The sequence below is a fragment of the Artemia sp. Qi Xiang Cuo genome, chromosome 2 (assembly GCF_049724085.1).
Source record: "Artemia sp. Qi Xiang Cuo chromosome 2, ASM4972408v1, whole genome shotgun sequence".
Lineage (NCBI taxonomy): Eukaryota > Metazoa > Arthropoda > Branchiopoda > Anostraca > Artemiidae > Artemia > Artemia sp. Qi Xiang Cuo.
The window spans coordinates 95,308,546-95,323,679 of NC_142795.1; the positions used below are offsets into that span (position 1 = coordinate 95,308,546).

General features: G+C 35.8%; 2 protein-coding genes across 2 annotated transcripts in view; both read right to left on the bottom strand.

The window, feature by feature from the left end:
* The window catches only part of Ankle2 (ankyrin repeat and LEM domain-containing protein 2), a 220,264-nt gene that overhangs the window by 124,277 nt on the left and 80,853 nt on the right, over nt 1-15,134 (bottom strand). The window lies entirely within an intron of this gene.
* Nucleotides 1,598-3,684, bottom strand: LOC148955848 (phospholipase D1-like). Its single transcript, XM_089105102.1, is given in 4 exon segments — nt 1,598-1,681; nt 1,684-1,872; nt 1,874-3,102; nt 3,135-3,684. Coding segments are annotated over 4 exon segments (2,052 nt in total).

The following is a 15,134-nucleotide window of genomic DNA, read 5'->3' on the forward strand; positions in this document are numbered from 1 at the left end:
TATACATATACTGATGTTTAGTAATCAAAATGTTAATATTATTTAATTCATTAAACTTATTAAAGTAAAAACAATTATATTTTTTAAATATAAATTCTTTGCTTTTCTTTTAAGATATTTTTTTTTTTGGGGGGGGGGGGACAATTTTTTTAAACTAATAATAGGCAGCACAATAGTGCTGACTAAGAAAAGAATTTAGTGGGCAAAATGTATTATTTTTTTCTGACCAAGGCGCTGTGTATAAAAGGAGTTCTCGTAGAAACTTAAAAACTCGACCCACATATCCTAGAATTTAGCGAGAGGGCTTATTTGAACAGAAATTAAACGTTCAAGTGCCTTTTCCAATCTAAAAAAAAATGGAATCACTTTGTACAAAAAAACTGCATTTTTGATTTCTTTTCATATTACAGTATTATTAAAGATATTTGATTTTTTAAGCAATCATAACCATATATGAAGTAATAAGTAACTTGACGTAAGATTTAGCGCCGATTCTGTACTAATAACCATATTTGACTCAATGAATGACGATACGTAAAAATTGAAAAATCTATTTTTATTTTATTTTTGTTTTAGTTCAGAATCGATAAAATTATAAACTGCAAAAACATTTATGGTATCTGAGCAATAATTTTAATCTTGTGATTTAAAATAGAAAAATACCTGAAAATTTAAAAATTAGTTTTAATTTTTGACTATAACAAAGAACGAATATTCTACCGATTGTATACTAATAACCATATATGACGGAATAAAAGTCATGTCGTAATATCTAACACCAGTTTTGTACTAAAAACAACATTTTTGATGTTTTTTCATACTGCGGTCTTTTCAAAGATACTTGATTTGTGAAATAATCAAGAAGTTCATGGTAACGAACTGTATAGTAAGAGTGACTCGTCTCAATAGTAACCGAAACTTCAAAAAATGGAATTTTGATACATCAAAGGAATCAAATTTTTATGCTGACCATGTTACAGATTGATCAATGATGTCATGATCGTAGGTTGTAGCCAGGTCGTCTCTTACTATTCAAATTTAGAAAAAGCCATAGGATTTTTCCAATTTGTAATCAGACAGTTCTTGTTAACAAACTGTATAGCAAGACCGACTCGGTCTCAATAGTAACCGAAACTCTAAAAAACGGAATTTTATTATCACCTGATACATCAAAAGAATTGGATTTTTATGTTAATTCTAAATGTTTAAGTTTCATCAAGTTTAAACTTACTCATCAAAAGCTACGAGCTTTGGAAAATTTGCCGTATTTTTGAAAAAAGGAGAAAACACCCCCCAATAGTCATAGAGTTTTAATGAAAATCACAACATCAGTTTCAGCGTATCAAAGACATTGCTGTTTAGGCTTCAAGCTTTTATCTGCAAAAATGTGGAATTTAGTATTTTTTGCCAGAAGAAAGATCACATATGCGTCTTTATTTGTTTTTTCTTTTTCCTATAGTGATCGTATACACAGTGGTCCTAGAATGTCGTGAGAGGGCTCGTTTAAGCTGTGCTATTTGAAATCCACCAGTATCTTACTGAAGATCAATTTTGACAACACTGGACACAATACTTGAGCCTGTTTCGGCAAACCATCTTATGTCCATAAATATGACGGCATAAAGAATTCTATGGTACCAGCAGCTGGCAATAGGTTTTCATTGCAGAGGAAAAATAAAGGCGGCGACTAAATAGAACTAAATTACCCTTCACTTTTTTGAGTTTTTCCTCTGCCTCCTCTGGGTTTCGTATACTCAGCGCAACTAGACTTTGATATCTTTTAAGCTCTGAGAATGTCCTGGTTCGATCTGCTGGTAAGCAGTTAAAAACCTCTTCATAAATTTTGGTATTTAAAGATGCAGCTTTTATCCAAAACACCTTTACAGAAAGCATCACAGACAGGGTCGTATAAATCAAAAGGGTCAGTTTGTCCTAAAAGCCCTAAGTGCTCTCGAAAAAGATACTTCCTCAGAGAGCCAGCAAAGCGACCGCAATCGTACAGCTTTCCGTCCATTAACGAGGGCTCAAAGTCCATGTCTTGGAAAATAACGGCGATTTCTGAGTCTCTTTTGCCCATTAAACTTCTGTCGTTAATGTTGGCAGAACCACAAATAACAGTGTTGTCATCGGCGATCATTAGTTTACTATGTACATAAATTAGCTCGGTGACCAGTTTTCCGTTCAGATTTGAATGATTCCTAAGACCAAAGAAGGTGATGTATTCACAAGGGTTAATATGTGCCTCTCTTAGTTTTCCTATTAAAGATTTGGATCCTCGACAAATGAAAAAATAATTCCAGTGACAGACAGCCAAAAGGGCAGTGTTTTGTTTGATCTCGCCTTCAAAAGCAGGCAAAAGTGGCATCACAACATAGACACGAAAACGACTGCCTTCCCTATGAGCTCTCAAAATACGTTCAAGCAGAGTCTGTGATATTTTATTTAATACAAGACTATCTTCAGTGGCTAGTGAAATGAAAAATTGATTTTCTATATAAATGTAATGTCTTGAATTCTTAATGGCAGAACAGTACGCTTGATGAATACTTTCCTCTGGCCTAACACCGGTGCTCCAAAGGGAAGCACTTCGAATTACTAGGCACTTGATAGTTGAATGGTGGGTCATCCAAGATGGAATATTGTCTTTGAGATCACCGTCACTTTTTGGTATTAAAAAGGGATATTTGAGGTTTTTCTTCGCTTTCGAAGTCTTGACAAAATTCCACCTTTCAATAAAATGACTTGCAGCATCCCTGGCTACCTTAACTCCAACAGCTACACCAACATCATGCCAAGGCATTCTTGGGGTTGTCATTCTGTCAATTAAGTCTTCGAAAGGTTCATCAAGTTTGCTAAAACGTTTCACAAGGAAATTAGTATAGTCTTTTCCTATCCAATATTTTGCAGAGCCAACGGCTCTTAACCTGTTTTCGTTGGCATCGCTTTTCCGTATTTTCTTCTGACCTCCACTCTTCGCCTTTTCTTTATCATTACTTTTTACTTGGATTTGGCTTTGTAACAACATGTCATCCTCTTTTCCAGAGTTGTCACTGTTTGCCAGAGAGCAACCTCCTGTGTTGATTTTGCCAAACTCGTCAGATTCTTTGGGTGATAGTTAGATTTCGATGGCTTACGAAAGGATCTGTTCAAGTGTATGCTTACACTACCAAGATCAGTCAGCCTATGCTTGTAGTCGTCCCATCTTCCATAACACAAGTCAATTCCTCCTAAAAATGCCCAAGACTGGTTAATGATCACTAACTTTTCATGATGCGATGAAAAAAAAATGCCTGTTTTGAAGTAATCGGGATGACGGAGAATCTTGATATTTGGATGGCACCTCACCAAAGTCTGCTTACTATAATAGCTATTGATATTGATACTATGTTTAACGTCTTTATAAAGCAAGATATAAATGTTAACACCTTGCTCCGCTTTTTTCTTCAGAAGAAAATCTAGCCGCCATTGATGACCTTCAACAATTGGTCGTTTTAAATATACTTCAGGACTCAGCCACCAATCAGTGATGAATATTTCTTCTTGGGCAGTTTCTATTACATCAGCTACAGCAGCCATATATTGGGCCCCATCTACAAACCATTGGGCACAAGAGGATGGTCTCAAAGGGGCAAAATAGCCAAATCTATTGGGGTGAGTAAAGTCTGTTTTATAAGCATCGCCCATTTTATTAAACAATTTGTAAAATTAAATAAATTAATGATATCAAAGCCTTAGGAATCTAATATATATAAAGTTAAAATGACGTCACATGTTACAAATACAATGACGTCAAATTAAAAATCTCATTGTAATATTGAAATGACGTCAAGCCACCGTGCAAAAAGTTTTTTGCTACTAGAAACTTATTTGGTTATCTCAGTATAAAAATAATGTTCTCCGATATATAATAAACTTCACTTAAATAATCTATCTTTTTGGCAGATTTTATACAATCCTCTATAAAACCTTCAAGACGGTTTTTTTTAATACAAAAGGCACTAGATATAGCAATTTTTTTTGATATGAGCTGTTACATAGCTCTTTATGATTTTCTAGTGCCCATCTATCTCAGGAGGAAGAAAAAGTGGAAAGAAAAAAAGATGCCGTTTGTGGAGAATATCGTGGTCGAAGTCAGATTTCTTGATTTTCAAGCTAATATATTTTCTCTGTTATTCAAGTCAAAGGACGGTAAGTTTGCTAAATAGAAGTTTTGGACAAGGACAAATTAAATTACAAATAGCTCTAGATCTAGTAATTTCCTTTATAATGAGCCATTGAACAACTCTCTACGACATTCCAGTGTCAAGCTGTGGAAAAGAAGAAAAAAATGCCGTTTGGGCAGAATACTGTAGTAGCTGCCACTTTTCTTGATTTTCAAGCCAATATATTTCCTTTACTGTTAAAGCCAAATGACAGAAAGTTTAAGATGCAACCCGGTTGAAAGAACTACCGCTGCAACCCGGATTCAGTTGCTATGAACTAATGTTCGTTCTTTAATGTACTACCGCTGAAACCCGGAAGTAACGCAGCAAATTTCAAACAGGAAAAAGACTACGGCTTTTTTTTAGTTTGAGTAGTAAGAGACGAGCCTCAGAAAATCAAGATTCTAAGTATGTTAGGTTGCTAGTAATGCAGGACCGAATGTAAACCTGATTACAAACAGGAAAAAGCCTACAGCTTTTTCTTCTTTGAAATAGTAAGAGACGAACCTCAAACAATCAAGTAGCTAACTATGTCCAATGTATGCAATGGTTTTTATTCCAATGATCGTCTTTTAATGTAAAAATATTAAACTTTTCAGTTAGAAAAGCCTGAAGATCATTCTTTATTATAATTCACTATTAACTATAGTCTTCCTTTAATGTATTTTAATATAATGAAGTTCGTTCTTTACTGTACATCCAGTTCGTTCTTTAATGTAATCCTCTATATAATGATTCCTTTTAATACTTCAGTTACTATAGGCGACAGATCGTTCTTTAATGTAATATAGGCTAGAGCTCGTTCTTTATTATGAATTATGTTCGAATTACAATCAGGAAAAAGCCTATGGCTTTTTCTTAGTTTTAATAGTAAGAGACGAACTTCAGAACATCAGGCAGCAAACTAAGGCCATTATATAACATGGTTTGTTCTTAACTAAGAGTTGGGGTTCCACCCCCTGTTTCTTTTACTTTCAGATAAATGACCTGTTTTCATTTTCTTAATTACCTTTGCTTATAGTATAATTTCAAAAGACAGGTTAAATTCTCGTTGTTAAGTTAGAGGTGTCGCAATAAGTAAGCTTTAAACCAAGTTCTATTTTTAGTACTTCCTGGTTTGGGAGTCATTAAAAGATAAATCTAAGAGGTAGAATTGGGTTTGAATGGGGATGTAGCTGATTGGCTGGGCCAAGCGAAGGTCCACCCATATGAACAGTTGCGTGATAAAATATTATTTTGTTTTAGTCTGCGTTTAGACCCCGTTCGGGGAGACATATTTATGTGGGATTATTGTGACCCTTTTGGAAGAATACAAGTAAGGTATTTTCTACAAACTGTGTACTAGTTTCCGTAACCCAGGCAGGGTAGGAATAAAGCTACGAGGTACCGTCATTATTATATTGACAGGGAGGTTTGTTACCACCAAGGAGAGAGTTAGAGATTTTCTAGCCGTACAGGCTAGAACCCAAGGCGGGTACATTTGGCTTTAGAAAGTGGCCATTTGACCACTCGATCGCGTTATCATACCCTGGGACAGGGTATACTGTAAATCGGGTAGTACCAAACCCGATATTTGCAGAAACGGTGTGGTAGACACGGGCACAGCATTATATTTTGGGGCCGGGGCTTTCCCTTCCAATAAGTGGTGACACCTGTATATTACCACGCCAGTGGCGTTGTGGTCTACCGGTATAACACTGGTGACCAAATACCCCGAACATTGGTGGCAGCAACAAAAGGAGCAATCAACAGCACTGATAGTAAAAGAATTTCGCGTTTTCGAAGAGACTAGTTGAGTTAGCCTACATAGTGATAGTAGCCTATTGTGGTTACATATAAAGAGAAAAGAAAGAAATACGGAATCATTTAATAGAATTATGAAGATCTATTATGGGCTGTGCCTTGTGAGATCATAATTAAAAAATTTAAGAATCAATATATCGCGCAACTAATTAGTATTTAAAAATATAAGGCTAAAATTGCTGCGTGTCAAAACAAGTTTTCGCTAGAAACCGGAAGTTACATGGATAAAAGAATTTTCAGTTAGACTGAAGAGGTAATTTGAAGTTAACGGAATTTTGAAATTATGTCGGACAGAGATGAGATTAACTCAAGACCAAAAAGGGCGAGTGAAGCCCATAGAAAAAGTAGGAAAATAGAAAGAAAGGCTAATGTGGAGGCCTTAGAGAGATAGTTCCGAGAATATAAGAAAAAAATGCAGGCTGAGAAAGATGAAATAAGAAAGAATAGAAAAGAGGACGGAAAGGCTAGAGTAGCCTATAAAGAAAGAGAAAATACGGATATAGAACGAACAGATTCAGAAAATGAATTAAGAAAAAATAATGAAAGACGAAATCAAAGTAGTCCAAGTAGAAGGAGAGGTGTTGAATCGAGATCAAGCAGGAGCTCGCAAAAAAGCACTCAAATAGATACAACAAAACAAATATGAAATTTCATGAGAGAAAGAGAAGTAGCTAGAGAAAAAAGGAGGAGGAAGATAGAAAAGAAAGAGAGAAAGATAGACAAGAAAGAGAGAAAGAGAGAATAGCTAGAGAACGAAAAGAAGAGGCAGATAGGGAGGATAGAAGAGAACTAATGCAAATGGTTGCAGGGAGAAATTCCCAAGAGCCTCAGAAATCGTTTACAATAGAGATAATGCAGGCAGTAAACCTTCAACCAATGAAAGAAAATGAAGATGTACATTTATACATATACAATTTTGAAAAAACGACGGAAAAATACAATACTCCGTTAACTACGGGGGGAGATGGATCGGCCCATAAAACAAAATGGAAGGCTGTGCCGCCCTATCGGAAAAAAGAAATGCTTGATACTCTAAATGATGATAATCTGGTAAAAATTGATTTCTCGGAGCCTTTTTCTAAAAACTGCCATAATAAAGATGAAAAAGTAACATATAAAAGAACAAATTGGGCTATAGCGCATAATCAAGGAAATATTGACGAGTTTGTGAAATCACATAAAATAGAAGGAAAATTAAACGGAAAACTGACGGAAATGATAATTGACTCAGGGAGTGAGCAAACTTTTGTGCGAATAGACCTAATTAATAGAACAGAGATAGACCATAAAAATAAGATTACAACATTGTATTATTATGGAGATAAGCACCAATGCCCGTCTGCTTGGGTAAGAATAGAGATTGCAAAGAAAGACGGTACGGTCCAGAGAAAAACGATAAAAGTAGGCTTAGTACCTATAGATATTTTACTAGGAGGAGACTTTGGAGATATCTTTGCAGAAAATAAAAAACGAGAACACTTTTAAAGAATATGAGACTTTAACAAGTACATGCCAAAATGAGGCGCTGATTGTACCAGAGAAAAAGGAGACAAAATTTATTGTACGCACTTTTCCTCGGAAAGTTCGAGAAATTTTAGTAGAATATGAAAAACCAAATGTCGGAGTTCAATTCCCATTTGATAACGAACTATTTGTTTCGGCGGTAAGAATAAAGAAGACTAAAAGAGAGAAAAGAAATATTAAATGGAGCTACAATGAAGTTATGCAGTCAAATATGGTGGATACTGGAGTCCAAATCATATTTAACGATGATTTGTTATTTTGCGCGAATGACAAAACTGAGAAAAGAGACGTGTAGAAAAGAGGCAACATTTGGAGATTCAGCCTGCAGTGGCGAAAAATAAAAAAATATTGGATGGGCTGTGCCTTGATAACATAAATAATAGGGGGAAAAGAGATCAATGACCCATGGGGAATAAAACAAGATGGTTACAAAATAGAGATGAATGACCTACAGCGGGTTGGGGGAAAGTTGGGAGATATGGAATGTCGAGTCGGATTGAAAAAATTTGGGAAGGAATCTGATATTGGTCTGATCAACTCAAAAGAGGGTTTGTTCCTTTATGAGGGGGAAAAATCCCTTGGGGAAGATCCCCTGCGGGAAGTCGCGAAAGATAGCCCTTTTCCTCAATGCACAACTGGTGGACAAGTTGTGATCCCTTTACCGAGATTTTGCCTCTCTGATCTGGAGTCCTTGGGGGATACTCTCTCCCAGTCACTTCATACTTCACCCAAACATTTGTCCAGTAACCCTATTCATAGCTGTTATTCTTCATGGGAGCCGACAATTATTTCCGGCAAATTGTACTCTGTGGGAGATGTATCTAAGTTTCATCTTCAATTAACATCAACATTCTTCAGTTAATTATCCCAGGGGAGGGAACCCAGAAAAAAAGCAATTCATGGTTCGCGCAAAATTTACTTCATTTCCAGTGCCTTTATCGTTTTCAAAGGCCTTTGCATTTTCGGCCTTAGATTATTTGAAATTATGCAAAGGGGCAATTTATTTTTTGATTGAGATGTGGGGTTGTTTCCACGGATGGAAATTAAAAGGCTAGTGCAGCCAATTTTTCATGATGGCTGGCATCATCACCTGTGCTAGAAACTGATTCTCTGCTCCTCTCAAATGTAAATTCGTGAGAGCGAGAACTTTTTTGTTTTTGATTGTGCTACGCACAATAATTGTCTACGAATCTTGGGGACTTCAACTTTCAAAACCTAATGCGGATGCTATACGATTTATACCATGGTGGTCCTACAGTAAAGACGTGTCGATGACGACTGATCCAGAGACAAGCGGTGAAAGTAGTACCACAGACAATGGTGGAAGAGAGAAGGCAAATGGATTTTGTAAAGTTGAAGTTATGTGTTTATGTTTGTAAGGGTGGACCAAGGTAGCGCGTGGGCGGTCATTTATCTTACGGGGGGGGGGGGGGGGGTTGGGGTTCCACCCCTGTTTTTTTTTTTCCTTTCAGATAAATGAACTGTTTTCGTTTTGTTAATTACATTTGCTTATAGTATCAAGGAGGCACACTTGTGCCTCTATAAAGAGGCGACCCACCACAATGTTAAGCGATTTCAGGTCCTAGAGGTCGCAGAGAGACGGCGGTAATTGCATTTTGTAGCCCAAGCTCAAACTAAGAACCTTGCAGAATTTCAGTTTTCACTAACTTGCTCGTCAGTGTTTATCCTGGGCCAGAATTTTGGACCCTCCCCCCCTATCCCCCCATGAAAGTGGATCGATAGGTCATAAATATATAGGTATGTCTTTCCTAGAGACCGGGAGCTTATCTTCAAGAATTAAGCTTAATACGATTACTTCTTCCTGTGGAAAAAAAAAAAAATCGCGCCCATTAACCGTACTTTCTTTTTTGTTTTCTTAGCCATGTCAAGAGGACCCAGTTGGCACCGGCTATGGGTGTATGAGGACTCATTCTAATAATAATTCTCCAGGTTCTGTCTGTTTTATATTTTAAGAAAGAAAAAATTATCCCCCGACTTTACATTTACGAAAAACCTCGTTTTCCTATATTAGCCCATGTTAATTTTTCCCTCCACAGCCCCCCTTTAACGTTGTCCGATCGGGCTGAAATTTAGAGGTTAAGCTTTCCTGGGGCCGGGGAGCTTATCGTCGAAATTTCAGCTCAATCTGATCACTCCTTCCCTGTTTTCCAAAAACCACATATCAAGATTTTTGGGAATTTGCTTGCGTCGAAAATACCTTCTATTTGCTAAACAACAATTACTATTGTGTTTGTATAGTCCAGCGGCTGAGACTTCAGACTTTCAGGCGGAAAACTCGGGTTCGATTCACCATCAGAGCAACTTTTTTATATACTTTGAAAAGAAACTCAGTTTCTTTTTTAAATTATTTGAAAAAAATTACGTTTTCTAAAGAGTTAAAGAGGCTGAGTTACAAGGTCGACCCTTAAAACGTACAGGGATTAGGAGGCACAGTTGGGGGGCTGTTAAAGAGGCTGAGTCACAAGTTCGAACCTTAAAACGTACAGGGATTAGGAGGCACCCTGTACGACGTGATTTGAGTATTCAGGAATTAAAAGCCTTAACACAAGAATGTTCAAGAGCGGGGGGTTTGGGGGCGGCAGCCCCCCAACTTTAACTCCTGACACGATCAGCTAACAGTTAGTCAAGCAATAATAAGTAATAAACTGTACAAAAACGTGCAGAAATTATTTGAAAAAAACTACGTTTTCTAAAGAGTTAAAGAGGCTGAGTTACAAGGTCGAACCTTAAAACGTACAGGGATTAGGAGGCACAGTTGGGGGGCTACCACCCCCCAAACCCCCGCTTTCGCAGCCTTTAAATATAAAAAAAATTTCTTTAAACTGAAAGTAAGGAGCGACATTAAAACTTAAAAGAACAGAAATTATTCCGTATATGAAAGAGGCTGTGCCCTCCTCAACGCCTCGCTCTTTACGCTAAAGTTTTTATTGTTTAAAAAAAGAGTTGTGAGAAAGTCAAACTTTAGCGTAAAGAGCGAGGCGTTGAGGAGGGCACAGCCTCTTTCATATACGGAATAATTTCTGTTCTTTTTAAGTTTTAATGTCGCTCCTTACTTTCAGTTTAAAGAAATTTTTTTTATATTTAAAGGCTGCGAAAGCGGGGGTTTGGGGGGTGGTAGCTCCCCAACTGTGCCTCCTAATCCCTGTACGTTTTAAGGTTCGACCTTGTAACTCAGCCTCTTTAACTCTTTAGAAAACGTAGTTTTTTTCAAATAATAATTTCAAAAGACAGGTTAAATTCTCGTTGTTAAGTTAGAGGTGTCGCAATAAGTAAGCTTTGAACCAAGTTCTATTTTTGGTACTTCCTGGTTTGGGAGTCATTGAAAGATAAATCTAAGAGGTAGAATTAGGTTTGAATAGGGATATAGCTGATTGGCTGGGCCAAGCGAAGGTCCATCCATATGAACAGTTGTGTGAAAAATATTATTTTGTTTTAGTCTGCGTTTAGACTCCGTTCGGGGAGATATATTTATGTGGGATTATTGTGACCCTTTTGAAAGAATACAAGTAAGGTATTTTCTACAAACTGTGTACTAGTTTCCGTAACCCAGGCAGGGTAGAAATAGAGCTACGAGGTACCGTCACTATTATATTGACCGGGAGATTGTTACCAGCAAGGAGAGAGTTAGAGATTTTCTAGCCGCAACCCAAGGCGGGTACAAAGAAAGTGGCCATTTGACCACTCGATCATACCCTGGGACAGGGTATACTGTAAATCGGGTAGTACCAAACCCGATATTTATAGAGACGGTGTGGTAGACACGGGCATAGCATTATATTTTGGGGCCGGCACTTTCCCCTCCAATAAGTGGTGACACCCATATATTACCAAGCCAGTGGCGTTGTGGCCTACCGGTATAACACTGGTGACCAAATACCACGAACACTAAGTTTCAGTCATCTCTAGAGCAATGATGCCGATGAAACTTACATATTCCCTATTTATTATTAATAAGTACTATCGGTTTGAGTTCATTCTTTACTATAACATTGAACAACTCTCTACGATGTTCCAGTGCCAACTTATCTGTGGAATTACTAACCTATACTATAATTAAGTGACGTATAAAATTTAGTACAGGCAAGAGGTCGTTCTTTATCATAACTTTTAATGTAACCACTGAACAACTCTCTACGATGTTCCAGTGCCAAAATATCTGTGGAATTACTAACCTATACTATACTTAAGTGGCGTATAAAATTTAGTATAGGTAAGAGGTCGTTCTTTACTATATACTTTTGTTTTGATCTGACTCTATTTTTAGGAGTTCTGGGTTTTTATATTTCTTAGCATTGGACTGATCGTCTCTTACTAGGTTGCTAGCTACTACTGCAACCCTGATTCCAATATATAGTTATGAGATCGGCAGCGTGGCCGAGTGGTCCAAGGAGCTGGTGCTAGCCACCAGTCTCTTTGGAGGCGTGGGTTCAAATCTTACCGCTGGTATACGATAATGATTTAAGTGCAAAAATCAAATATCTTTGAAAAGACTGCAGTATGAAAAGACATCAAAAATGCAGTTTTTAATTGAAAGATTTATTCTCTCTTAGAAATAATTTATTTTGGTTACAAAAGATTTTTAACCCAATTAATTTCCTTTAAAATGAGCCATTAAACAACTCTCTATGATGTTTCAGTGCCAAGCTACCTGTGGAAAACAAGAAAGAAAAACCATACCAACTAGAGGAGGTATGAAACTAAATTAAACACTAATATTTGTGTCCAGATTTTTAAAAGGGTGTATATTGTTAAAAATTGCTGAAAATTTTTCGCCAGCATACAAATGGCAGGCCAAACTATAAAGTCTTGAAAAAAAACAAAAAGATTTAAAGAATTATTTTCTTTTTCCCTGAAAAGACTATGTCAATATAGAACAACAGAAATTAATCAAAAAAACTTTCCACAAAATAAGTTTTTCAACGAAAACTAAAGAGCCCCATTAAACCAAAAATGAGCAAAAAAAAATCTTCCAAGCGTGAAACTACCACAAATCAGCATCGATAAATAAAAGAAACCCAAAACGAACAGAATTTACAATAAATAACTGGGTCAAACTCAAAACGAACAGAAATTAACATGATTAGGGCTCAAAACCCCTATGCCATCCCAAGGCCAGAACATAATTTGCACTTTACTGAAAAAAATACAAATGAATGTGTATTGTCCGTTTAATATACATAAACTGATATTTAGTAATCAAAATGTTAATAGTATCTGATTTATTAAAGTTATAAAAGTAGAAACATTTATATTTTGACAATGTGCATTGTCAGTTTAATATACGTATACTGATATTTAGTAATCAGAATGTTAATATTATTTGATTTATTAAAATTATAAAAGAAAAAACGTTTATATCTTTTCAGTAAAGTGCAAATTATGTTCTAGCCAAGGGATGACATAGGGCTTTTGAGCCCTACTCATGTTAATTTCTGCTGGTTTTGAGTTTAACTCGGTTATTTATTTTAATTTCTGTTCGTTTTGGGTTTCATTTATTTATCGATGCTGATTTGTGATAGCTTCACGCTTGGTAGATTTTTTTATATTATTTTTGCTCATTGTTGGTTTAATCTCTGCTTTTCTTTGAAAAACTTAATTTGTGGAAAAAGTTTTTTTAATTAATCCGGGTTGCAGCGGTAGCTAGCAACCCAGTAAGAGACGATCACGTCCCATAGTAAAAACTAAAGTAACCCATAACTCCTGAGAAAAGATTCAGATCAAAACAAGAAGTGCACTATTAGAACCGCCTTGTCCAAAACCTCTATATAGCAAACGTACCGTCCCTTGGCTTGAATAAAAAGGAAAATATTTTGGCTTGAAAATCAAGAAAATTGACTTTAACCACGATATTCTCCACATACGGCATATTTTTTTCTTTCCGTTTTTTTTTTTCTCCTCAGCTAGCTGGGCCCTGGAAAATCATAGAGAGCTGTACAAGGGCTCATTTTAAAGCAAATTGCTACATCTAGTTCCTTTTGTAATTAAAGATTAATTATTTGTTTTTAAATAGCATCAATTTTAACAAAAAACTGCATTTTCATGTACAAGCTTGATCAATGACATTATAATCGTATATAGGTTATAACCATAGAGTTATTACAAAAAAATCTTATTTGTCAACTGAAGCTAGAATAATTCCTGAAAATTTTAAATAAAATAATTTTATTTAACTGCATAGTGCAAAAATATTTATGGTGTCTGATCAATAATTTCCATTTCTTAATTCAACCCAGAAAAAACCTGAAAGTTTAAAAATTAGTTTGGTTTTCCTTTTGCTTCAATTGACTCGCTACGCCATTTTTTTACGCCATTAATTTGATTTCATCTGTGTTCAAAGTTATTATTGTATCCTGGATCCAAACTTTTTTGGCCTAACCCCGTAAAGTACGTATCTATATTGTTATAGATACGTACAAAAAACAAAACTAATTTTAAAATTTTCAGGTATTTTTTTATTTTGAAATAAAAAATTAAAATAAATGCTCGGACACCAAAAACATTTTTGCAGTTTACTTAATAACAATAGCGATTCTGAACTGAAAACTATAATAAATACAAAATTTAATTTATTTTCTACGAAAATGTAGCAGAAACGATACACACTTTAGATGTTGTAACTTTGAAGTCAGACATTGTAACTTTGAAGTGAGAGATGAAATAAAACTTTCGTTGATTCAATAAAACAAAAAATAAAACTAATTTAAAAACTTTAAGGTACTTTTCTAATTTGAATTGAAAAATTAATATTACTGATCAAACACTATAAATATTTTTGAAGTTTATATAATAACCTTAGCGATTCTGAACTGAAAACTAAATTAAAATAAATACTGACATTATTTTCTACGAAAAATGTAGCACAAAAACTACGCTCTTTAGAACTTGAGCATAAATAAAGTTTGGTTCCAGGAAACACTTATAACTTTGAAGTGAGAGATATAATAAAAGATAGAAAATATGTTTTTGAGGATGACACTCCCCCACAGCCCTCAGGGCAAGGGTTTTATGTTATTCCCTGGGGGTATATAAGGTTTTTAAAGAAGACGTTGTCGTAGAAACTTCAAAAAAAGCTCATTCGATTGGAAATTCAAAGGCCTAGTGCCCTATTTGGTAGTCGAAAGTGATTGGAGGGCAACTAGCCCCCCCCCAACCCATCATTCCCCTAAACACATCCAAAAAAAAAATTGGGATAGCCATTTTGTTCAGCGTAGTTAATTTCCAGATAGAAAATATATTTTTTGAGCAGGACACTCCCCAACAACCCTCAGGGTAAGTTTTATAAGTATGCCCTGGGGGCATACAAGGTTTTTATTGAAATCTTTGTCGTAGAAACTTGAAAAAGGGCTCATTTGATTTGAAATTCAAAGGCATAGTCCCCCTTTTTATAGTCGAAAGTGATTTGAGGGCAACTAACCCCCATTTCACACCCACCTTTTCCCCAAAAACATACAATCAAAATTTTTAGATAGCCATTTTATTCAACGTAGTTGAAAGTTTTGGAAATTAGGTCTTTAAGGATGACAACCCCTCCCCCAACAGCCCTCAGGGCAAGGGTTGTAAGTTATGCCCTGGGGCAAATAAAGT